This window comes from Phalangium opilio, unplaced genomic scaffold, assembly GCF_054372755.1.
Source record: "Phalangium opilio isolate 3A_F unplaced genomic scaffold, DU_Popi_V2 ptg000031l_1, whole genome shotgun sequence".
Taxonomy (NCBI): domain Eukaryota; kingdom Metazoa; phylum Arthropoda; class Arachnida; order Opiliones; family Phalangiidae; genus Phalangium; species Phalangium opilio.
In genome coordinates, this window is record NW_028324158.1 from 7,356,519 (window position 1) to 7,381,813 (window position 25,295).

Sequence of the window (25,295 nt, forward strand, 5' to 3'; positions counted from 1 at the left end):
AATTGACATGTTAATTGTAAGGGATCATCCGTAAAACACTCATAAAATCATAACTTGAAACCTTTAGCTCCAACTGCAAAATTTCATAGAACATTTTCGACTCAAAATCGCCCAAAGAACACTGCCCTAAATTTCTGACAACCCTATCAGAAACACTTTACATAAAATTCACGATAAATATTATAATATCGGCTAGTATTAAGGAACTCAATTAACTGTAATGAACTTTATATATTGAGGCAATATAGTAACAAAAATATCCCCCAAAAAACCTTCATAAATTTTCGTAGGCAAGACCACTTTTTGATTAACCTGTCAGAAGCTTAATTCGACGCATTTTCGGCTCCCGTCTCAATTTATAGTTTGCTTGAAGCTCGTTCAAGCGAACCTGGGGGTTTAGACCCCAAAATTTTACAACGCCCCCACCCCTTCCTTACCCCAACCCTCCTTTAGGGTAACGTTAACTTACTGTAAATTAGTTGAAAGCTAACTCGCGTTTAGCCGACCATGCGATGCTCTGTATGGACAGGGAGTGGCACACGCTATTTTTAAATTAATTGATGTCTATCTTTTAAAAGTCTTCTCAGTTTTTAAGCGTCTGTCTACCCGAGTCTAGTCCTAGAACAAAAACAAAAAAGAAAGGCTTATTTTACATATTGTGCCCATATTAAAGTGGAAGTTTCATCAGACCAACTAACCATGGACAGGTTACGGAATAGGGAGCTATATAGGTTTGCTTAGAGCAACGCCTGACCAATCTAGTTTATTAGGGAGAAGGTATAAGGTGCCTAAGTATTCGCGCGCCATAGTCCCAGTCCCCCTTTCAAAATACAAGAGGGGGACGTAAAAGAAGGCCGGACTATTTCGCCTCTCCTCAGTCGGAAAATATGACTATAATTTTCGTCATTCGCATCGCCACGCTGACGTGAGTTTTCAAGAACCAATGAGATGCTGGTTGTAATTTAGAGGCGGGGATTAACTCCGGACCTACGTTTGGACTGGAGATAAAGCTGGGAATGTGGCGAACTTAAAACTTCTCCCTAATAAACTAGATATCGCTTCTCAAGGACTTGTTAATTCTTTGGACGCTACTAGCTTAGATTAATTTTAAAAATGTTTCAATTTCCCAGACTGCCTCCCAGTCCTTAGTGGCGTTTTGTTAGGGTCTTACTATACGAAAACCATGATGGAAAACGTAGACAATGCCCTCTGTGTCTTAAAAATAGAAGATAATTAACTTTTAAATTAGTAAGTCTATTCTTCTAGACTTATCGCCCAATTTTCAGACATTTTTAAGAAACTGTTCCTTTAGAAAAAAATCCAGAGACCCTATATAGATTGACCATAATCTATCCCGTAACCGCGTTTTTGGGAGGTGAAAAGGGTTAGGGGGAAGGAAGTCTTTGGACTATGAATAACTAATGCACTTTTATCGGAAGCTCGAAATACCCTCTCGTTTTACGACGACTTAAATCCCATCTCTCGCCTCCCCGGTCGGTCACTTTCGGGCTTTGGGTAAGACTTAATTTACTAGAGTGTTCTTTAGTGTAGCCGGTTATCCGGGTATAATAACTTATACCTGAAGTGTGTAATATACTTCTCTTCGAGGGAAGTGTACATAGCATAAAGCTGGTGGGGAGTTGTAACATGATTCTTCCCAACATCATTTTACATTTATTATAGCAGATTACTAAACCGAATCACATACGCGATGATAAATAGTTCCCTCATCAAAACTCTATTAGCGCTCTTAACTATTTGCCAAGGCTCATGCATGCGCTTGTGCGCTTTTGTCCCAAGTCAAGACAATCAAGGTTTGTGGGTTGATTGCCGAGGATTTAGTGCCAAGAAGCGATATCTAGTTTACTAGGGAGTTGTAAATTCGCCACATTTATAGCTTTATCTTCAGTCCAAACGTAGGTCCGGAGTTAATCCCCGCCTTTAAACTACAAGCAGCATCTCATTGGTACGTATTTTCCGACTGTGGAGAGTCGAAATAGCCCGGTCTCCTTTTACACCCCCCTTGTATTTTGAAAGGGGGACTAGGACTATGGCGCGCGAATACTTAGGCATCTTATAACTTCTTCCTAGTAAACTAGATATCGCTTCTTGTTAGTACCAAACAGTTATAGAATTCGCCTTAGCACGGTGCTGTAGTTACCAATCTGAAGTTTGATGAGCATGCAGGAGAGCAAACAAAAAGGTGCATGAGCCTGGGAAGAATCATGTTTCATAACTAAAGTATTAAGAGGATACGGAGTGTCATCCTTCTTCTATTATCCCCTTCTGCTTATACTATACCTTATTTTTTGACCAGTGGGGGGGGGCGGGGTGGCAAGGGGTTTTTATTTTATGTAATTGCCCAGGTGCTTCTATCATTTATAGTGTGGATAGGTGTGGAATTTCGGCCATGTTCTTTATGATGTCCCATTGGGGCTATTTTAGGGTCCTCCCGAATTTACGCTCGCTTGGTTTGTTTTTGGGAAGGTCTTTGAATCTACACGCTTCCCTGAGTTTATGTAGTATTTTTTATCTGTGGGTGGAATTAAATTATGGTCATAGATTCGGTTTAAAAGGAGTGGTTCAAAAACTGAAGCCATCTGGGTTGGGTTGGTGGTTGAAACTTAATTGTTGTTTTTGTATAATTATTATTTATCTTAAATGTTTATGTAATGACTGGGGTTTAATTGCGAAATTGGGGTGTGTTTGCCTTTGTGGGCTGTTTGTTTAAAATAAATGCGTACGAAGATATGATTTTACAGGGTTCATACAAACCCTGGGAAACAACCCTGGAAATGTCAGGGAAAAATAGTTGACTATAATTCAGGGAAATTTTGTGAGGGTTTAGAAGTAAGTTTGCCCTAAAAGGGTTTGCTCCAACTGTTACTCCAAGAAGCCACTCCTACAGTTTGGAAAAACCTGGAATTGTCAGGGAAATCGGGGTTCAATTTGAAAATTGTATGAACCCTTATTTAGGGTGTTGACCCTATAGCAGTTACGTTGGAATTGGGGTCTTTTAGTGGCTGAGTATGGTTAGAATATCCTTGAATGAGTTCAGTTTAAATGGTGTGTAAAAGGAAATGGTGATTATAGAAGACTGGGCATTAAAGGCACCCAACCTTGAATTGCTTGTTAGTCCGTCTAGACATTTTTAATTTTTGGGCAGCCATTTTTAAAGATGGCGGCCAATCGAACTCCAAAAGTCCTAAAGCCCGTTTATAGGTATTCCTAAGATATGGTCCATAAGTTTGTCACTGGTTACAAACTGGAGCTTGTCATGAAGTGACTTAGGTGAAACGTCATAGATTCGAGGTAAAACGACGCCTGTCAAAGGCTAAATAGTGAGATGGACTGCAAAACCAACCGAGTGGAGACAATCAATTGTCGCTTGTCGTTCTCGAACTAGCTCGAGCTGTAAGTCTCTAGCATTACAAAGTATAGGAAGTGTCATACTTATGGAACATATCTTATAAACTTATCAGCCTTCGCGTAAAGTGGTTTGGGTTGGCCGTTGATTATCAGTCAGTCACTCAGGACTTGGACTAACTTAATTACATTATTTATAAACGTCTTAATTACTAAGCCCACCTTAGCCAAAATCTTTGTGGTCTATCAAATTTCTTGGCACTCATCCCTCTCTCTCTCTCTCTCTCTCTCTCTCTCTCGGGGGTTTGATTTGTTTCGTCAGTATATTATTTTACCCAGACGTTACCGCGTCTAATTTTGTAACTAGCCGTAAATATAAACCACCTACCCTCATAGATGTCATTCAAGAAAAACCTTAAGGCCAATTTATTGGGATATTAGCCAAGGGACTATGTCCTTTAAAATCTCTGAACTGTTAAGAAATACCTCTAGTAATAAAATTTGAGAACTTGACAACTTTTTTTTTTTCAAACACTCTTCGTCGGTTCGCGTAAGTTGGGAGCCGCACCCTGTGCCACGCAATTTCGACAGTTGTTAAGAATTCATCTTAGCAACGGTTAAACTTTTTTCTTATATATATCTGTATATAAGTTGTCACATCCAGTAACTTTCTCTGTGCGTTTTAAAGTCTGGTAACGCTTCTCTAAAGTGCACGTGAAAGTCATAAACTTTACCTGATATTGGGTTGCAAGTTAAAGTGCTACCAAGAAGTGATATCTAGTTTATAAGGGAGAAGGTATAAATTCGCCACATTTCCAGCTTTATCTCCAGTCCAAACGTATAGTAGGTCCGGAGTTAATCCCCGTCTCAAAATTACAACCAGCATCTCAATGATTCTTGAAAACTCTCGTCAGCGAGACGCGAATGACGAAACTTAATATACTTTCCGACTGAGGAGAGGCAAAATAGCCCGGCCTCCTTTACGCCCCCCCCCTTGTATTTTGAAAGGGGGGCCTGGGACTATGGAGCGCGAATACTTGGGCATCTTATACCTTCTGCCTAATAAACTAGATATCACTTCTTGGTGCTACTACAGATGAACCATTTCGATGTTACTAAGAGGGGAAGACACGGGGGTAAAACTTTTCCCTCCATCTCTCTCTTTTTTGGCGCCTGCGCTGTAGTCTTTTTGTATCATGAATGTGCGCAGAGACCGTACGGGTGGCAATGTATCAACCCCCTTGTATCTCTCAATACTGAGGGGCGCCTCGATGGAAGGCATATTTTTATCCCCCATGTCTTTCCCTTAGTTACATCAAGAGGTTCTATTCACTGGTATTTCGACTCGCTGCATATGCACTTTAAAGTTCCCATCACTTCCTTACTTAAGCCTAGTTTCCTCTCGGGTCCTGCCAAAGTCGAAGCTGCGTCTTTTCAAAAAAAGCTTCCAAAGTGAACCGAGAAAAAATGTTCTTTTTGCTAACATGATAATCGTCTCATCGGGTGGCTTTTTGGCAAACGTTATCGGGAAGTTTCAAATGGTTTAAAATTTTTGCAAACTCGACGGAAAGATTTAAGAATATCAAGGAATGTATGTATCTTAGCTTCCCTGTAGGTTAAGAATTTTTCTTTTTGTTATTTGTCCGAGGAATTGGGAATTACACGAATCTCTTTGAGAATGAGAGTTGTACTTGGCCCAATGTTCAGTGTGTAATTGTTGGAATTTCATAGTATAAATTACTGGAATTTTTGCTGAGACTGACGGGCTACTGTTTCTAGTATTCTAGCCAATTCTTAGAGGGTACGTTTATGAATCTAAACGTGGGTTACAAGAAGGGTGGTTAGAGGACCGTCGTAGTTCAGTTGGTTCTATGGGGAATAATGTTTGAGTCGAAAATGTAACTTCTATGACATTTTGTCACAAAGGACACCGTTTTTCACGTTACGATTGGATTGTTTTACGGATGACCCCTAAAATTTAAGTAAGAAACTGAAAGACAATGCCTATTTAATAAAGGGGTCATTCGCAAAGCACTCCAATGATCTTAACTTGCAAACGGTGGCGCTTGGGGAAAAATGTCACAGAAATTATATTTTCGACTCAAATTGACTTGCCCATAGAAACCACTTTACTTCGGTCCTAGGCACACTTCATTTTCAATTGGCCATAAAATTTACTACAGTTATAGTAGACAAATATTTATTGCAAGCGACTCTAGTACCAATCGGACTAAGTTCAACCGAAACTTTTCCAACCCTACAAAAGATGTCGCCACGCTTTACGCCAGCAGTCCAATACCACTGTTGTAAAATCCCATACAGAGAATTCTCCTCCATCCATCCCTTTCTTTACCTCCTCCTTCCTTACTTACCCCTTTTCCAGAAGCCCGAAAACCCTTAGCAAGTGCCCCTTACCGGCGAAAGGGGTGCTACTTATTGATCCCGTTTACCCCTAGTCCCAAAAATCTTCCCCCTTCTTCCCCTTGTCCTACCTACCACGCGCAAAATTTTCATCCCGGAGTCGAGTCTCTCGCCTCTCTCTCTCTCAGTCCCATAGCAAACCAAACCATTCCCGTTGAGCTTCTTGAAGATACCAAACTCTCTCTCTCTCTCTCTCTTTCTCTCCATCGACAAAACTGTGAGAGTCGAACGCGAGGACTGATGCTAGAGAATCCGTATCCCGGACCGACTTGCGTCCCTAACGCGGCGTCAAAGGTCCCGTTGTTGCACGTGGTGGATTAACTTATTTAATAAGCAACAATAACCCAACGATGCAAACGATCCTTTGGATATTACTTCACCAACTGCAGGATTAAGTGCGTTCAGGAGAATAAAAAAATATTCTTTGCGAAGAAACCGGACCTTGATTGGTTTTTGTTTTTGGTTCGGTTCGGTCCGATCCTGTTGGTGTTGGGTTTTAACTGTGGCTTTCTCATGTTGTTGGTACCGGCGTATGGTCGCGTACGACCGGGTTGGATTTTTTCATCCCCGGTTAGAGTCGAACCGACACCGGGTGTCATCTACTTCAGTTACCGTCACGGAGATTTTAACGACGTTTCTTTAATACCCTTTACTTTTTCCCATCCCTTCCTAGACGGTCTTACGGGTTTGCTCCGTTCCAACTTTGCTTCCCATTATTGTTCTTGTTAAGTTTACTTCCGGTTGGTTTTTGCGGTTCCGGATAAACGTGTTATTGTATTGGTGATTTTTAATTTATAATTTTTCATTGGTGGTTGCTACGTCGTTATTCAGTGAAATTTATATATATAAATAATATTAATTGTGCGCCGATTGAATTTATGATAAATTTTATTATAAATGAAGAGAATTTAAATCAGGGTTTTCTACAACTAGTTGTAACCGTTATTTGCCAATGCTAGATGCTCTCAAGGTATTGTTTGTCCTCACCGGAGCTAGTACGTATTTGGGTAAGCAAAAAATGATCGCTAATTTATTTGGTGTGGTTAATTAAGAGTGAATTAAGTGTTTAGAAGAACCATTTCGATTTTTATAAATTTTTAAGCCATTTGAACTAGTTTTTTTTTTTTTTTTAATTATAATGGTTTATTATTTATAGCAGGGATTTCTGATAATATTCAAAATAGCCTTTTAACTCGTAGTGCAGGGTCCCTAAAAGTCCCTATTTTCCTGTGAGGTCCTTAATCTAGCCTAAAATCGGTATTAGGTCCTTAAATAGCTCTATTTTTTCAAAAACCGGAGGGAAGATGTATTTATTTAGTAGTTAATCAAGGGGAGATCTATAGAATAACTGTTTCCGCAAAGAAGTAACGTAAATATCTGTAAAAAAGTCCGAAATAACTTGCTATTTTGTTGAAAATCGTATGAAAAAAAGTGATATAATGTTATTAACTCCACTTAATACGTAAAAACATGTCAGTTTAAGATTTTTTTATGTAATTAACATGCGTTTTCGGTCCCTTTTTCAATTGTTGGTCCTTACTTTCAAAATTCTGGTCCCTATTTGTATCGCGAAAAGTCCCTTTTTTATTGTGAGATTTTAGTTTGAGCCCTGGTAGTGATTGTAGACAACAACGTAATCCTTTATTGGGAAAGATTTGGGTAAGTTTGAAGTTTTCCCCACCCCTTATGAAGACAAGAAAAGTAAAATAATCGAAGAAAACCCGCTTTCGTGTCAATGACGTACGAAATTATAATTCGAATTTCTCTAGAAGTATTTGAATAAAATATTAGAGCCGTATAATTCTTTCCCATATTGAAATAAACATTGGAATTGTTTTACCTTTTTTTTACCTGATATTCGTATCACGAACAACTTCAATTAATGATTTACGATAAAGAAAATAAGAATTCAACCTATTTCTTAAACTGATGGAAGTTTCAAGAATAACACGTGAATATTTTACAAGTCGTGGAAATGCCAATGGGATGGGAAAGAATTTGGGATAAATTAGTTATATTAGTCAAAAATTTGAAGTGAATTAAGTTGCAATAACATTGTATGATAGTGCTAAGGCTACGGTATTTTTACTGTTTAGTAGATAGATTTTCCTTCCATTTGTCATAATTGGTTTCTCGTTTAAAATTTAATTTATTCATGAGCGGGGATCCAATCCAAATAAATAAATAAATAAATAAATAAAATTAAACAGCATCGATACCAAATAATAAAATCACAGAGAGACGTCAGAATTATGAGGCCCGGCCCACAAAACTCGCCTAGAAATTAACGTGAGATCTGAAGAACAATGATTCCTGTTGTATGCATTCCTGCATGTAATTAATAATTATCAAGATTTTTAATTGAGCACTATAATATTTTAAATTCCGTCTTATTGAAGAAGAAAATTGAAACTATAATAATCAATCAGAATATCTTGGTATTTCAGGTGAAAGGAAATAATCTCGGAGTCGTTGCACGTGAAATTAATGCTAATTCATTTCACGTGCATTAATTTATATATAAAACCTATTTTCTGGTGGGTTTGAGCATATCTATTTACTTTTGGTTTGAGTGAAATTAAATTGATGAAATAGGCCTAAATCTAAATTTTATAACAATTCTAAATATAATTTGATACATTTGTGGCATAACAATTTCACAAGAGATACAATACGGTACATAGTACCATCTTAATTCTTTTCACCTTATCAATAAACAATAAGGTCTTTTGAAGCTTGAAACGCTTCTAAATTTTAATATTTGATAAGATTTTCTTTGAAACGAAAACTCGATTTGACTCCTTATCAAAATATTATAGTTTTTTTAGAATACCTAAACATTTTTTAGAATAAATTATGAAAAGCATAAAATACCCCAGGGGGTTGGCTTTTTTTAGGCGAAGGGGGGACTGTATCATACGAAATTTATTCATATTGAAAGTGCATTATCGTAATAAGTTACTATAAATATATATTTTAAAGTTTTGTCTCAGGTGGATTGTATAGGCAATTATGTTTCGTAAGCATCTCAAAATACACTTAAATTTTTTTGTTCTGTTTTGGGGGCAATGAAGTATTATGTAAAATGTTCGATAATTTTTTTATCTTGTGGTACTTGCTTGTACCAAGGTTTTTCGTAATTTTGTCCCGTTTTTCGCGTTCCCATTTTTGATTTGCTGAAACGTTGACCAATAAGAGCGACGGTCTAATAAATTTGAAATATATTTAACTTCAGTAAATAACTTTGAAATATAACTGTTTAAAATAACCACAAATATGTTAGTGAATTTTAATAATACCTTATAAATAAATATAAAATCAATTTGTTCAAAGCGTCATGCTCCGGACTGAACCCTTTGAACTAGAGTTCACTGAAGACTAGCTCAAACTCTTTGAGTTTGTAGCCAGGCACATATGGAGAATTCTTGGCCAAAAATAAAATCATTTAATACATCTTATTCCCCTTTGATGAAGCCAATGCGATGAATTTTAATGATTTTAACCGATTTCTCTATACAATATTGCTAACATTATAAGATCAGAGACTTTGATTTTACCTACAATCAGAAGTTGATTAACTTAAAGTCATCAAATGATGGCGCAAACATGAAGCTATACTTTTAAATAAACCCAAATGTTAAGATTTACGACTCTGTATAAGGGTTAAAACAGTGATAGATTTAATTTTAGAAGTAGGAATGGAGTATTTACGGTTAGTATTTACTTCAGTCCGACTCATAGACCACCCAGTATAGATCCCCTCCCTCCAACACGTAACGAAAAGTTTAAATGATATTATTGGCTCACTTAAACTACGTTTTGATGAAGTTGCTGACGGGGTCGGCGAAAATTACGTCATTCCTTTTTACCTCTGTCGCTATGACCGCCTCTTCTTTCATACCCCTCGGTCCCGTGGAAGGGGGTCCGGGACTTTGACGCGCGCGCCCACATTACTCTGTTCTCCATTCCTACTTCTAAAATTAAATCTATCCCTGGTTAAAACTACTGAACTTGTTAATTAAATAACTAGTTAATTAACAGAGAGGCGTAAGCTTCTAAACTTATCGATAACACTGAATTACTTGAATTTTGCGTTAATCTATTTTAAATCATCGAAAGCAATTATTGAACAACTATTGTTTGGAGAAAATTATCGCAAGTTCGCAACCCGTTATTAGCTGGTATATTATCGCTTCGTTCTAGTTTTCGGACCAATTCCCTGGTATTTATATAGAACCTACATATATATTGCGAGCAAACCTTAATACGTAACATTGTAGGCATCATTTACGAAGGTGTAAATCGACGAACCAAGCCAATCACTATCTTTCCAGTCTAGTGAAGGGGTCTAACATTTAACCATAATTCGCAAGAGATACGAGCGAATATACTGTAGAAATACTAGCTGTTACCCGCGGCGTCGCTCGCGTACGTGTAATAAGAACTTCCATCAAAATGATATAAAGAATGTGTAGATTTTACTGATGACTAATATTTTTGTAGCAGAAGGCACTCGGCGTTGCCCGTCAGCCCGTCGGGACATTTTTTATTACTTTTTACGCGGACATTATTCCATAACGAAGGGTTTTTAAATTTCTGGCCGCCATTTAAAAAGATGGCAACAAAACGAACCCAAAAGGCCATTCAGCCAGTCTATAGGTTAAAGGAAATCAGTGTACTAAATATTTATGAAATCGTTTGAAACGCGCTGACTTTGTTGCGTAGAAAAGATTATTTACATTTCTGGGCGCCATTTATTAAGATGGCGGCGGACTGGAAAAATCTTTCTTAGTACGCGCCTACTACTTATGAGTAACGTTCCTGCAAATTTTCAGCCCTCTAGGGCAAGCGGTTTGTGCTGGGCGTTGATTATCAGTCAGTCAGGACTTAGATTTATATAGATAGCCTATAGATTTCAGAAGAATGTTTAAATTTCAAATTAGTTTTTCGTATTATAAGGCTAATTTATTTTTGTAAAGGTGCCTGAATTGTTAAATTCTTGTAATTTTTCGGCCTGGCGTCGACTGTCGACAACTATTCGACCCCTTTATGTTATCTCTTCCAATAACTAGGCTACTGTACGTATATAGCCCATTCGGTATATGTCGAATTAGTTGCGCCGAACCAAGGCTCAGTCCAACGACTGACACTATATATTTGGAGCTAATCAAATATTTGAGAACGAATTCATATTGAAAGGCTTAGGATATTATTACGTAAACGTGCTGTAACTTCTCATTGGTCAAAGAAAGAAATGTGTCATACGCTCTACTCGTTACTCGTTTGACTAGATTAGTATAAAATTGAAATGTTTTGATTTGTGAATTTCATAGTTAATTTTATGAGAAATAGCGGTTTCGCCTTGCGGCAATAGTAAAATAAGCTATTTTCATGATAACTCTACATTAGTTCTATTTACCTAAGTTAAATAATTTACTTTAAGGGTTATTGACATAAAGATTAAGTCAAAGTTTAAGGTCCATAAATTTAAAATTGGAAAAACAAAAGAACTTTATCTAATGCCCCCATATACTTCAACAATCTGTCCAAAACGTAATCCAAGCTTAAAAGTTCTTTAAATACCGAGGTATTTATACTAAAATGCAGGAAACCAAATTTAAATAAATGCAGAGTTTCAAACTATATATAAAATAAAACTAAAACCTCTTTCAACTTTGATGTTCTTACGCAAAATGTATATTCAAATTCTTTCAAATCTTCTTTAAGTAAAGCACATTTTTTAGGCATTTCTTTTTGCTTCTTAAAAACTGGAAAGTGTACTCGTGTAATCAAAAGTTCGTATCGGTGAAGTGAATTTTTAGGTGAACTGATAAAAAGAAGTGATATCTAGTTTTCTAGGGAGAAGTTATAAGATGCCTAAATATTCGCGCGCCATAGTCCCAATCCCCTTTCAAAATACAAGGGGGGACGTAAGAGGAGGCCGGGCTATTTCGCCTCTTCTCAGTCGGAAAATACGAAATTTTCGTCATTCGCGTTGCCCTGACGTGAGTTTTCAAGAACCAATGAGATGCTGGTTGTAATTTAGAGGAGGGGATTAACTCCGGACAGGCTACGTTTGGACTGGAGATAAAGCTAGAAATGTGGCGAATTTATACCTTCTCCCAAATAATCTAGATATCACTTCTTAGTGAAAACTCACAACTAAGACAATTAAAATTAAATATTATTTAAGAACGACGTTGTTTTGAAAGGAACCTTTCAACTATTTCTATGCAAAAGTCTCTATGTTATGCCACATACTACCATGGAATTGACTTCTGCGGTTAGACGAAAATAAAAATAATAAAATGCTTAAGAAAAAGAAATATTTTTGTAACACCCTCCTCAGAACGCGGTGAAGCAGCGACCGTATACCATTATCGACCCAAAAGGCTTGCATTTGATACTAGAGGCGGGGAATTTGGATAGGAACGTGGAACGTCGTTGGGGCTTTAAGGACCCCCAATGACGACGGCGACTAGAGAGAAAGAACGAAGAAAAATAACTGCAAGCGGACCAATACATCCCACTAGAGTTATGAATAAGAAATGGTATGACTGTCACGAAAGATCCATTCCTTATGACAACGAAACAAAAATTAGGACTGAAAGATTGCGGTTGTGTCACTGTGTGTGTGCCAAGACCAATAGTTCTAACGTTAACGCACGCCATTGGTAGGCCGTTGCAACTAAAGTTTTCATTACTTCTAATCTGTGACGTGATTCTGCGACGCTACCATTAGTTTATAAGATGTTCCATAAGTATGATACTTCGTAATGCTGGAGACTTTAAGTTACAGCTCGAGCTAGTTCGACAACGACAAGCGAGAATTGAAGTACTACACTCGGTGGTTAATTTTGCAGTCCATGTTCCTATTAAGTCTGCATTACTAAGCTTTTGACAGCGCCTGACCAGGCGTCGCTTTACCTCGAATCTATGACCTGCCTCAATCACTTTATGGCAAGCTCCAGTTTGTAACCAGTGACAAACTTATGGAACGTATCTTATGGACTTATGACGTTACTTCTGTGCGTACGCCATAGACCATTACATTATTGCCATGAGAGAAACAAACGCCTCAGGGGCAAAGACTAAAGTGACATCACCCAACCCGACCTGATTTAACCTAATATAGCTTTCACTAACCAAAGGTATTGTCAGTAATGCATACAGGTAATAGGAATTATTGTGCCCCCTATCCTCCATGTTAATTTCTATGCGGGGTTTGTGGGTCGGACTTGGAATTCTGTCAACTTTCTTACTGAGATTTCAGTTTCTGGTAGGAAAACAAGTTCCAAGGCGCTCGGAATGTGCAAGGCGCAACGAGATTTAGAATTCGTCATGCATTGATTGTTTTAGTTCTTCCCACAAAATCCGCCTAGATTCGTTGATAAAATGGCTACACAATGATTCTTATTAGTTGTATGTATTAATTTACCATATAGCCATGGTGAATTGGGTCTTCCATGTCTAGCTTTGGTACACAATAACGATCGGGATGCCAACTCGATTCTATACCTTTCCCCATTCAAACACTAGCTCTATTGAATTTTCAGTGCTAGAATAGACTGATTACTGTATATAGCCTGACTGATCTTACCATAAGTTTATAAGATACGTTCCATAAGTATGACACTACTTATACTTCATAATGCTTAAGACTTAGTGAGAGCTATAGTTCGAGAACGACAAGCGAGAATTGTGTCCTACACTCGGTTACTTTTGCAGGACTTCCATCTTCCTATTTAGACTGTACTAAGCCTTTGACAGCGCCTCACCAGGCGTCGCTTTACCTCGAATCTATGACCTACGTCACTTCATGACAAGCTCCAGTTTGTAACCAGTGACAAACTTATGGAACATATCTTATGAACTTACGTCTTACGAACATGCCTTCTCCAATATGGGCTATATCGAAATACACGTCAAATTTAGGCCTGATTTTGACTGCAACGTTATAGGTATTTAGATTACCACTCCATCATCCCTTTCTCCTTCAAGCGTGAAGTGCTATTCATATTGAATACTGTGCAATATGCATTGTAGGAAACCATTATTCCTATACCATACTTGCATTATTTAGTCCTTGCAACATCACCCTGTGGGAAAAGTGTCTCCTATATCTACTGTCCTCATAAATACCTTGCGGGTAGTGACCGTTAAACCTCAAGGAATTGGTCGGAAACGATATATAAATTACAGGTGGACCCCTTTCCCAACGATTTTCCCCGATACCACACGTTAAATGGGAGTTTGATGACCGCTTGCTGGCAAAGTATCTTTTACTGCTAAAAAAGGAAAAGTAATACAGCGACGTTCGTTCGTTCCTGTTGGTCCCCCGAGAGAGGTCTGCGAGACACGTCAGGCATTTTATGGGCCTGTAGCTAGTATAGTTCTGTAGCACTAGCTTTGGATAGTTAAGGATCATTACCGAACCATATAGCTCCAATTTTTTTGTTTCATTCAAGAACTGATAATACCAAGAACACATTTAAGAGCGTAGAACGTTCAACGTTTGAATTGTAAAAATATTGGGTAGACCATAACGGTCCAGGGATCTCATATTTTCACGCGTTATACCCAAGTGAATCGTCATTTATGACGAGGCTAAAATATTGCCTCGTTGAAGTCTAAGATGTTATTTGCACCATCACGTTCTCAGAGGTTATATATGTTCTTGATCATGCCCCAGGGTGTCTGTAGGCGAAATCGATTCGGAACTTGGTATTAATGAAAAGTGTTTCGTGAATTTTTTATATTCTCGTGTTTTAACTTCGTATTTTGTTTTTCCATGATGTTTCTTCCTATCACGCTTGCTCAAATATGTGTCTATTTATTTATTTATTTATTTACTTATTTATTTATCTACACAGGGTGTTTCTGATAAGTCTGTCATAAATTAAGGGAGATGTACTTTGGGTGCACGATTTTGAGTCGAAAATGTAATTTCTATCTCCATTTTGCCGTCCGGGCCACTGTTTTCAAGTTAAGATTGGAGTCAGAATTTTACGGATGACCCCTTAAATTTAATAAACGAACTGAATGACTATGTTAATTTTATTAAAGGGTCATCCCTAAAACACTTCAAAAATAATAAATTGGAAATGCTAGCCCGGTCTGAAAAATTTTGTAGAACATGTTCGACTCTAATGTACGGAACACTTATCAGAAACACCCTGTATATAGGAGGATCATACTGCAATATAGGTTCAAACTAACATATTTTAGTCGATTTTGATTAGGTGACTATTTTTTTTTTTTTGCGAATTTAAGGGAAATATGCAAATTATCGCGCTGGTGTTTGACCTGGGAATTTAAAAAATATATTAGAATACCAAATATTAAAGACTGCATTAAAATAAGAAAAATAATAATAATAAGCCTTAATAAAACCCATAATTTAAATCTTCAATTTTGATGAAGTTGCTTATAAAAACCGAGAAAACTCCTTTGAAATGAGAGAATTAAGGCCCTATATCTTATCTTCTTTATTATGACCAGCTGGGCCTCCCGATGTAAATGGTATCAATCCTCCTAGTCTGGAAACTATGAATATATATATCAGGGATTGATTTAATTTTAGAAATAGGAATGGAGAACAGAGTAATCTGGGCGCGCGTCAAAGTCCCGGGCACCCTTCCCCGGGAAAGGGGGGGGGGTATGAAAGAAGAGGCGGGTCATAGCGACAGAGGTAAAAAAGAATTACGTATTTTTCGCCGTCCCCGTCAGCAACGTCATCAAAACGCAGTTTAAGTGAGCCAATAAGATATTTTGAATTTTTCGTTACGTGTTGGAGGGAGGGGCTCTATACTGGGCCAAGAGTCGGACAGAAGTAAATACTAACCGTTCTCCATTCCTACTTCTAAAATTAAATCTATCCCTGATATAGTCCATTTCTTATTTTGGACGTAGAGATTTAAGAGATTCATCCATTCCATAGGGAATATCAGCTACTAACGATGATATTTTCAAAGTCTTCTTCCTTGATATTTTTAAACCCCCCCAACAACCTGACGGTATTAATCAAGATTAATCAAATCTCGATTGACGAATGATTTAGTTAGTTAATAATTTATGACATTTATAAAGTTATAATTCGACACTAATCTCTGAATAAGAAACTAGGGCGTAGACTAAATCGAAAATAAATCACGGAAAGCGCATTAAATAACCAACCATTGTTATAGACAGACACAGGTACCATCGAAATATAAAGGATTATCGATAAAATATTTATCTTATTTTGGAAAGATAAACTGGGCCTACACAGAGAGAAAACGGAAGGGCGTAAACCCGGGGCCCCAAATATAATAAATAAGTGATGATCAATACATCTCAATAATAGCGTTGCATTTGGGCCCCCCTAAACCCGAACCGTAGACTTGCGCCAGAAAAATGATGCTCGTATTAGCAACCAGGCAAAATCGAAAAGAAAAGAAAACTAAGTATTATCGCACGCTAGAAGGGATATATAATATTTATTGAATCTCATTTAAAATCCTGTTAGCCTTAAATATGAAAGTGGCATTGCGCCTGGGAATTGTTTGAGAAGTATAGGGGGAGGGAAACTGAAAAATGAGCGAATACGTGCCATGAATCTCAGGATTTTCTAAAAATGACCCGGCCCAAAGAGATTTCAACAAGTTTTCGAAGGAGTGAAGTTAAGCCCAAGAAGTGATATCTAGTTTATTAGGGAGAAGGTATAAATTCGCCACATTTCTAGCTTTATCTCCAGTCCAAACATATAGTAGGTCCGGAGTTAATCCCCGCCTCTAAATTACAACCAGAATCTCATTGGTTCTTGAAAACTCACGTCAGCGCGACGCGAATGAGAAAAATTAGGTATTTTCCGACTGAGGAGAGTCTAGCGAAATAGTCTGGCCTCCTTTTACGTCCCCCCTTGTATTTGGCCTCCTTTTACGTCCCCCCTTGTATTTTGAAAGGGGGACTGGGACTATGGCGCGCGAATACTTAGGCATCTTATAGCTTCTCTCTAATAAACTAGATATCACTTCTTGTTAAGCCCTTTGTCAAATTTAAACAGTGCTTTTCGATCTTAATTACAAAATTGGAGTCGAAAGCAAACACACGGGTGCCAGGCCGCCATTGGGTACCGTATTCTCCCACTTTACTTGCAAGCATTAATAAAATGTCTCAAGGGTGAACTCTTACGTAAGGTTTCGACGAAAGCTTCTTCAGCACACACACTCAAACCTAAAGAGATGACCCATGGCTATTCATAGCCTTGATCAAACAAAACAAGCTGAAATGTATAAAACCGATGCACACAAAGAGATCTTTACCCACAATCAATTCAAGAAATCAAGACGGTCGTAATAGACCATTTCAATGTAACTGAGAGGGAAAGACACGGGGTAAAAACTTTGCCTTCCATCTCGCGTTTTGGCGCCTGCGCTGTAGTCCTTTTGTATCATGAGAGTGAGTACATGGGCAGAGACGGATGGCAATGTATCAACCCAACCCCCTTGTATGCCCCGATACCGAGGGTTGCCTACCCCTTTTTTACGTTGTCGAAGAGGAAGCCAGGGTTAGCTAAGTTCCTGGAAACAATGCAATTTTTAAAATTAAAAAAATTGTTATTACTCTGTCTTGAGATTTGGTGTTGCACCTGAAAGTGGCTGCTTGAATTTAATTGAACCTGTAGTATGACTTGAACGTGTCATGAACCTGTTTAAAGTAACAATTTAGAGTCATAACAGTCCACGCACACAAGGCCAGAGTGCCTTCTAAACAGTCGTAATTCATCTTATATGTGTTCATTTGTTTCACAATTTACTTGAATCATAGTAGATTTTTCCAACCTCTCCGTGTGGACACCACTTTAGCTTAGTTTCGCCCCAAATAATAATGACTAAAAAAACTAGATCAGACATCAAGCCAAGCGATCCCTCAGGGTTTTTCGGACTATACCTTTTAGAGGCTATCTGGGAACATTTTTTACTTTTTTCATATGAACTCTTTTGACCATCATCGACCCTGCATAGGGGTCAAGACGCGAGATAATGGACAAAAGGGTGATGACGGGGAAAGAGGGTAGGTATAGTACGAAGCGACTCTAATGCCCCAGAGTGCTCAAGCCATGAGGATCGTTTTCTTTGGTGGGCCTTTCCTCTTGGCATTCGCAATCAGGGAACAAACGGGACCCCAGTTTCTGATTTTAGTCACTCGCGGCTGGCTGTCTATTTTCTTAGCAAAGATTGTATAGCGTCTGAGACTCTGCATGGGCTTATACCGAGAACAAAGATTGGATATCCAGATAGGGGGGGTTTTTTGATGTAAGAGACAAGAGGAAAATGCTTAAAAGAATTCGATACTCTCTCTGGTTCGGTTCGAGGCTTTGCCAAGGTCCAGCGAACTGGAACACGTTATCCAAGAATGGTGCAGTGGAACGGCTGCCTCTCTCTCTTTACTGAAACGAATAGCTAATATACACGCATCGAAGTAACATGTAACAATAAGTGGAACCAAAAGACTTCTCTTCGAGAGAAGTGTACCATCCACAAAGCGGACGGGGTAATTGTAACATGATTTTTCCCAACATCATCCCTTAACATTTGGAGCATGAAGGTTATTAAACCGAATCACATACGCCATAAATAGTTCCTTTATCATTACTCTATTAGCGCTTAACTATTTGCCAAGGCGCATGCATGCGCTTGTGCGTTTTTGTCCCACGTCAAGACAATCAAGGTTTGTGGGTTGATTGCTGAGGATTTAGTACTGGCCAAACAGTTGTAGAATTCACCCTAGACGGTAGACCATAGTAATCCATCTGAAGTTTAATGAGCAGGAGAGCTAACTAAAAGGTGCATGAGCCTGGGAAGAATCATGTTTCATAATTAAAGTATTAAGGGGATACAGAGTGTCACCCTTCTTCTATTATCCACTTTCCGACTCCTAAATTCGTGTCATACTTACTGCTACTCAGTTACTTATCTCCGTTTGCTTTAGGAAATGGGTCCGAAGTTTAATGTCAAAGGTTGAAATCCGTGGAGTGGGACATATACCATCATTTTCTAAAATCCTTCTGATTTCTCGACAATTTTTGACCTGAGATAACGCAGTTTGTTATAGGAGAGAGTACTTGCTGCGTTTTCGTAAGAATGTTCTACCCCTCGGTGACAGATTTTAAGAAGCCAAAAATTAGTAATACATATAACTTTCTAATTGAAATTAATTATTCCAAACCTCGCATTTCCTTCCCCGAAATATTTTTGAGATTAATTAGCTTTTGAAGCCTAATTAAGCAGAAAGACTGCTGGAATGAATTTTATTGGTTTTTCGTTTCTTCTTATTTGCAAAACTATCTGAAATTGTTCTTTTAATAAATGGTTTGTCCTACAAGACCCTGATGTAATAGGGACCAATTTTATGGATAGGAATGTGATCACGGTTAACCAAATTCCCCTCTTTATCCCTCTATTATATCCAATTGAAACGCTTCGCACTCAGGGGTCTATTCAAGACCCCATAGGATACTAATCGAAAGAAATCCTTATGTAAAAGCCCATACAAAACACTTCTTTTTCTGGCGACACATTCGGGCCTAAACCCCTTAAATCTCTATACTCCCAGTATTCATTTCTTCACAAGAACTCTTCCGCTTCTCTCGTGTATGTGAAAGGATTGTAGCCTCGTTTTCTTTTACTTCCGTTTCCCCCCACGTGAACTTCCGGTTTACCACTACAGTGTCTCCAGAGACTAGTAAGCTATTGGACTCAAACCATTCCGAACGTTAGTATTTTGAAGCTTTCCTGTATATGTTAAATCCGAAGGGGATAATAGAAGGATGATACTCTGTATCCTCTTAATTCTTTAGTTATGTAATTCATGATTCTTCCCAGGAGAGGGAGCCCTTTTGTTTGCTCTCCTGCTCATCAAACTTCAGATGGGTAACTATCGCACCGTGCTAGGGTGAATTCTATAACTGTTTGGTACTATATCCCCAGCAACGAACGCGCAAACCTTGATTGTCTTGACGTGGGACAAAAAGGCACAAGCGCAAGAATGCGCCTTGGCAAATAGTTAAGCGCTAATAGAGTAATGATGAGGGAATTATTTATCGCGTATGTGATTCGGTTTAGTAACCTTGCTCCAAATGTTCTGATGTCGGGAAGAATCATGTTACCTTGCTTTGTGGTAGTGAAGTATTATATTCTTCTGGTTAACAACAATATTTTGTCCACTTATTTACTAGTCTCTGATCCTACCATGGAGTATGCTCCCTGGAAGAAAATCTATTGCAATGAGTCAATCAAACTTGACAGTGTTATTCGATTTCGTTTGTGCCATTGGAAACGCGTTGCTTTTACTGTCTTTATAAGTTGACTATCGCGGATTAGGGTCTTTAATGATAGAAAATACGGACTTTTTTCTGTACGGGCTGTTCGGGTTGGCAAGATCCTTTCCCATATTTTAGACTGAGAGTACACTAGATCCAAAGGCAGATAACGTAGTTTTAATGTAATTACAGTTACGGTTGACTAAGGTATAAATTTCAGATGAAAAAGGTATAAAGGTTGCTAAAATGAACATTTGCGGTTTACTACGTAGGGTTTACATGAACCTTTTTTATTTTGACTGGTCGGCCTATAGGAACATTTACAAAATAGGTATTGAAGCAAAGGTATGGGAGAAGGTAGCTCGAAAAGGTCTATGGAAGCAATGCCAAACTGTGGTTGGTTCGGGAAAGGTCTTAGGTAGTTTACTAGCTTGGACTAAATCCTAATTCCCAAGTGATTTCCTATCTTGGGTGATGGCGTCAAATGGGATGCGATTGTCGGTTACGGCTTCCAATTTTCCTTCACGCCTAAGTCTCGAGATTCTAATCTTAACTGTAATTAAACTCCGGCTTTACTTGCCTTGATGCAATTTATTTCGTTTAGAGAAAATGTCTTACATTCGTTTCTAATTGAATTCAATTGAATTTGACCAATTTGTACTGAAGTTGACCTCGTTCCACAGTTCTTGAATTACCTATTTGATTTAGACTTAAGTTTAACTAATTTCAAATTAGTTCGGTTAATTGTTACATACTGGAGTGGTGTAATTTGAGACAAGGAAAGTAGGCCATTTATTAAAGAGATGCTGAAATGACTTAGGCTCTTAGCTACTTACCAACGTATGTGTTTATATAACCACAAGTAGATTATGGAACGGAGTTTTGTGTGTGGGTTTGTAAATCGATTGTGTCTGGGGAACCGTTTCAGGAACATGAAAGTTCGTTGATTTGCTATACCAGCTCTGTTAATCTATTCCTAATGTCAAAAGTTAATAGATTAAAACGAAAAGTATACTTTGTTCGCGGTTCCCGGCCTTTGGCTGTAGACGCTATGTGATACGGGAGGCTAACGACCCTCCTCTCATCCCCTACACGAATCATGCAACGAATCAGAGAAAAGCTTTTTTAGGTGGCGGTAAAAACGTTAATTCTTGGTACTAGAGTCAGTATCTGCTACTATAAAATAGTGTCGTTAGAGTGGTGGTGTAGACTGTGTATTCCTCCCTTCAGAGGGGAGACTGTACGCTCCTAGTAGGGGGATGACACAGAACTAAGAGATAGAAGAGTGTGACGTTAGCATACGTATAGTTACTGACACTATATGATCCTATTCACCTCATGTTCCCTGTGCTACTTTCGTAAATGTAATCATACCCAGAGGGAGTCGACATTACTCTGAGAGGTAAAGGGGGCGTGTCTCGTATTACACATTGCGAAGAGGCCTCAATGAAGTAGACTTTTAGTTTTTATCTACGAGCGTTTGCTAATACTCCGTTATGATTTTCTTCAGACAGAAAACTTTTAAATTGTTTGACAATAATTTGGTACAACTCTCGAAATAAAACGGAACGGTGTATGTAAATATTAAGTTTGGAGTTTCAAAACAACCTTAGTATATTGCAATCTATCGAACTATTTGTTGTTAAAGGAAATTTTGGGAGTAATCTTTGCTCGTAAAAACCACAAAAATTCAATCCATAGTATAAAAATAACTTGTCTGGTTTGCGCAAACACGACGGGAATTCAATGTTCTCCGGGTATTGGAATTCCTGTTGGCTGAGATTAGAAAAGCGTCAATACCGAATTCAATTTTGAATAAAAAAGGAAAAGAAAACTCTTTTGAGAATTAGTTCACTCAGTCGGTTTACTTCCATACACGAATTCATCCAAAGTCATCCCATTACTAATGGAGATAGTTACACATGCCTTCAACTGTAGTGAAATCTTACACTGAACATACATGACTTGGACGGCGACCATATCCCTTACTGATTTGAATTCGGTTTGTGTCCATTGTCGATAATGGCGTTGGGCTTCGTCTTCTCTACGCCCCTCCCCATCTCTCTCTCTCTCTCTTTTACGTTCTGTCGCTTTTAATTCCTATTTGGTATCGAAAATCGATTTCGCCTCAAAGTATATTAAGTCGAAGGTATTATTATTGTGCCAACATTTCTTCCGTGCTAATTTCTATGCGGGTTTTGGGGGCCAGGCTTGAATACATCCGTCACGCCTCCTAGTTCTGACGTCTTTATAACTGGGATTTCAGTAAGTTGGTAGCTACCCGAAGTCAGTTTAGGTGCAACGCGCAGCCCGATAGCTTGTTGGCGAAGTAAAATACGTCATGCATAATGGTTAGTCTAGCTCTTCTCACAAAATCCGATTTGATACATTGAGAAAATGGCTACGCATTCATTCAGTCCTATTATGCTGTTGTGAAATATTTGTCCCTCGGGTACAGAAGTGAAGATAACTAACATTTCCCTCGATCATAACCCCAAAAGAAATATCACGAGGTATTATGGAGAATTATAGGTGCTAACAGTTCAGACCTTGCAACGTCATACTCTTCTGTCTCTCACTTGGGCGTCCCCCTAACTGAAACTGTATAAGCCTCTTCAATGTAACTAAGAGAGGGGAACACTTTGCCTTCCATCTGTTTTCTGCGCCTGCGCTCTAGGCGTTTTGGGTCCAGAGAGTGCGCAGAGACGGCTATGAGTCAAACCCTCTCGTATGTCCTTATACTGATGGTTTTCTACCCCCCTTTTTACATCGAAGAGGGTTAACTAACTACTCCAATCCAACTGGGGACTTAATGACGTCAGGTTATCTTTCCCCTTGACCACGTATTACCTCCCTTTTGGGGATTATAATATCCTTCTTAGTAACTTCGTTTTTGATCTACTTCTGATGTGGTTCTTCTTTTTATTCCGTTTGAGGATCGAAGTTTGTTTGAGTTAAAGGAGGGGGGGGGGGGCGGTCTTGTGTTTATCGAATTAATTATTCCTGTGGCATTGCCGAGTGTTAATGGTGAAATTCTTCTTCTTTTTCTCCCTTTTATTTTGTAACAGTGACCAAGTATATTCGAATCGGAATTGGTGACAAGAATGACAACCCGCCTTATTTTGATCAAACACTTTACGAGGCCGAGGTCAACGAGGATGAGGACATCCAGCACACGGTCATCACAGTCACCGCCAAGGACAAAGACGAATGTAAGTGTCATCGATACTTTTGTGTTTACTTCAATCCTTAATTGTTCTTTTAATTAATTGGAACCGAGTAAATGCTTGCCTTAGAAAGAAACCGAATAGGGACAGCTAAAGTTCAGTTCTTTCTTTCTTCAAAGAAAGTTTTAGACTATAGCTTATTGATTTCCATTTTTAATTTGAAAGCACATACGTGTTAAGTGCATGAAGAATATTTCAGATTGGAATTATATCTCGTAATATCGTAAGTTCATACGATATGTTCAAATAAGTTTGTCACTGGTTACAAACTGGAGCTTGTCATGAAGTGATTGAGGTTGGTCATAGATTTGAGGTAAAGCGACGTCAGGTGAGGCGCTATCAAAGGCTTAGTACAGACTAAATAGGAATTAAGATGGACTGCAAAATTATCCAAGTGTAGTTTGCAATTCTCGCTTGTCGTTCTGGAACTATAGCTCGAGCTGTAAGTCTCTAGCATTACGAAGCATAGGTACTGTCATACTTTAGGAAAATATCTTATAAACTTATGGTAATATTAAAGAAAATATGAGTTGTTTAAGTTTTTATAAACGAGCCTAGCTGCGCGTTAGACCTTTCTGAGAAGCGGGTGACGTCAGAGCAGTGTTTCCAATACAGTTACTTACATTTTCTTTAACATTGTTATGATGAGCTATAATTAATGTTACGTCTTTAAAGTCAGTTTTTGGCGCTTATTTGCGTTAAAAAAATTATGTGCTTTCGATCAGGGATAGTTTGAACTAAAACCGCGTTTGCACTAAACACTTTGAAACAGTTTTCGAAAGCCCTAACGCACTTTCAAGAACTGTAATGCATTTTTATTATAAAATATCTCGGAAGAATCGATACAAAAACCACTTCACCCTCTCTTTAACAGCGAAATGTTACGTATCGACCTTTCCAAAACGCTTGAAAATAGTTCCAAAATGTGTAGTGTCGTGTAAACGCGGCTTATTTGTATCACCCTATCTCTTATTGTTTAAGTTGGGCCTGGGATTATTTACAAAACCTTAAATATATATAATGAGTAACAAACAACTTCCAGTTTAATAATTTCGCTTGTTATTATATTCAAAATATTCAAATCAATCCGCTTAAATTATATTATGAAATTTGTAGCGAAAATTTTAAGATATTGTTGTCTTTTGACCACAGTAATTATTAATTTAGAATATAAATCAATAAATAGGGGAAAACATCCTTAACGGATCCCATATAATATTCGCGTATAGACGTCTTCCGGTAAATAGAACGCGATTAAAAAGCAATTAACTAAATATCGACAGCGGCCACCCTTCGCCCCCACCCCGGGCTACGTCTTATCATAAGTTTATGAGATATGTTCCATAAGTATAACACATGCTAGTAACTTACTAAGAGCATATAGTTCGAGAACGACAAGCGAGAATTGACTACATTTCATCTTCCTATTTAGTCTTTTACCGGGTATAGATTTAATTTTAGAAGTAGGAATGGAGAACGGTTAGTTAGTATTTACTTCAGTCCGACTCATAGCCCAGTAAAAAGCCCCTCCGTCCAATACGTAACGAAATGTTTAAATTATCTTATTGGCTCACTCAAACTACGTTTTGATGACGTTGCTGACGGGGACGGCGAAAAATACGTAATTCCCTTTTACTTCTGTCGCAATGACCCGCCTCTTCTTTCATACCCCCTCGTCCCGTGGAAGGGGGTCCGGGACTTTGACGCGCGCCCACATTACTCTGTTCTCCATTCCTACTTCTAAAATTAAATCTACCCGTGGTCTGTACTAAGGCTTTAGCAGTGTCTCACCAGGGCCAGGCGTCGCTTTACCCCGAATCTATGACCTACGTCACTTCATGACAAGCTCTCTCAGTGACAAACTTATGGACGTACATATCTTATGAACTTATGGTCTTATCAACTGGAGCGCGAACTACGAAATGCTTTCCATGTTTCTCCAACCAAGCAAAATCTAACGGTCCTTTCCGAAGCCATCA

At 38.3% G+C, this 25,295-nt stretch overlaps 1 protein-coding gene across 5 annotated transcripts in view; it reads left to right on the top strand.

Annotated features, from left to right (window-relative positions):
- Window positions 1-25,295, top strand: part of CadN (neural cadherin) — a 109,899-nt gene that overhangs the window by 44,235 nt on the left and 40,369 nt on the right. For all 5 annotated transcript variants that reach the window (XM_089869875.1, XM_089869873.1, XM_089869874.1 and 2 more), the window contains exon 14: window positions 23,158-23,301. In XM_089869875.1, the coding sequence (XP_089726001.1) occupies window positions 23,158-23,301 (144 nt within the window). The remainder of the gene's footprint in view (window positions 1-23,157; window positions 23,302-25,295) is intronic.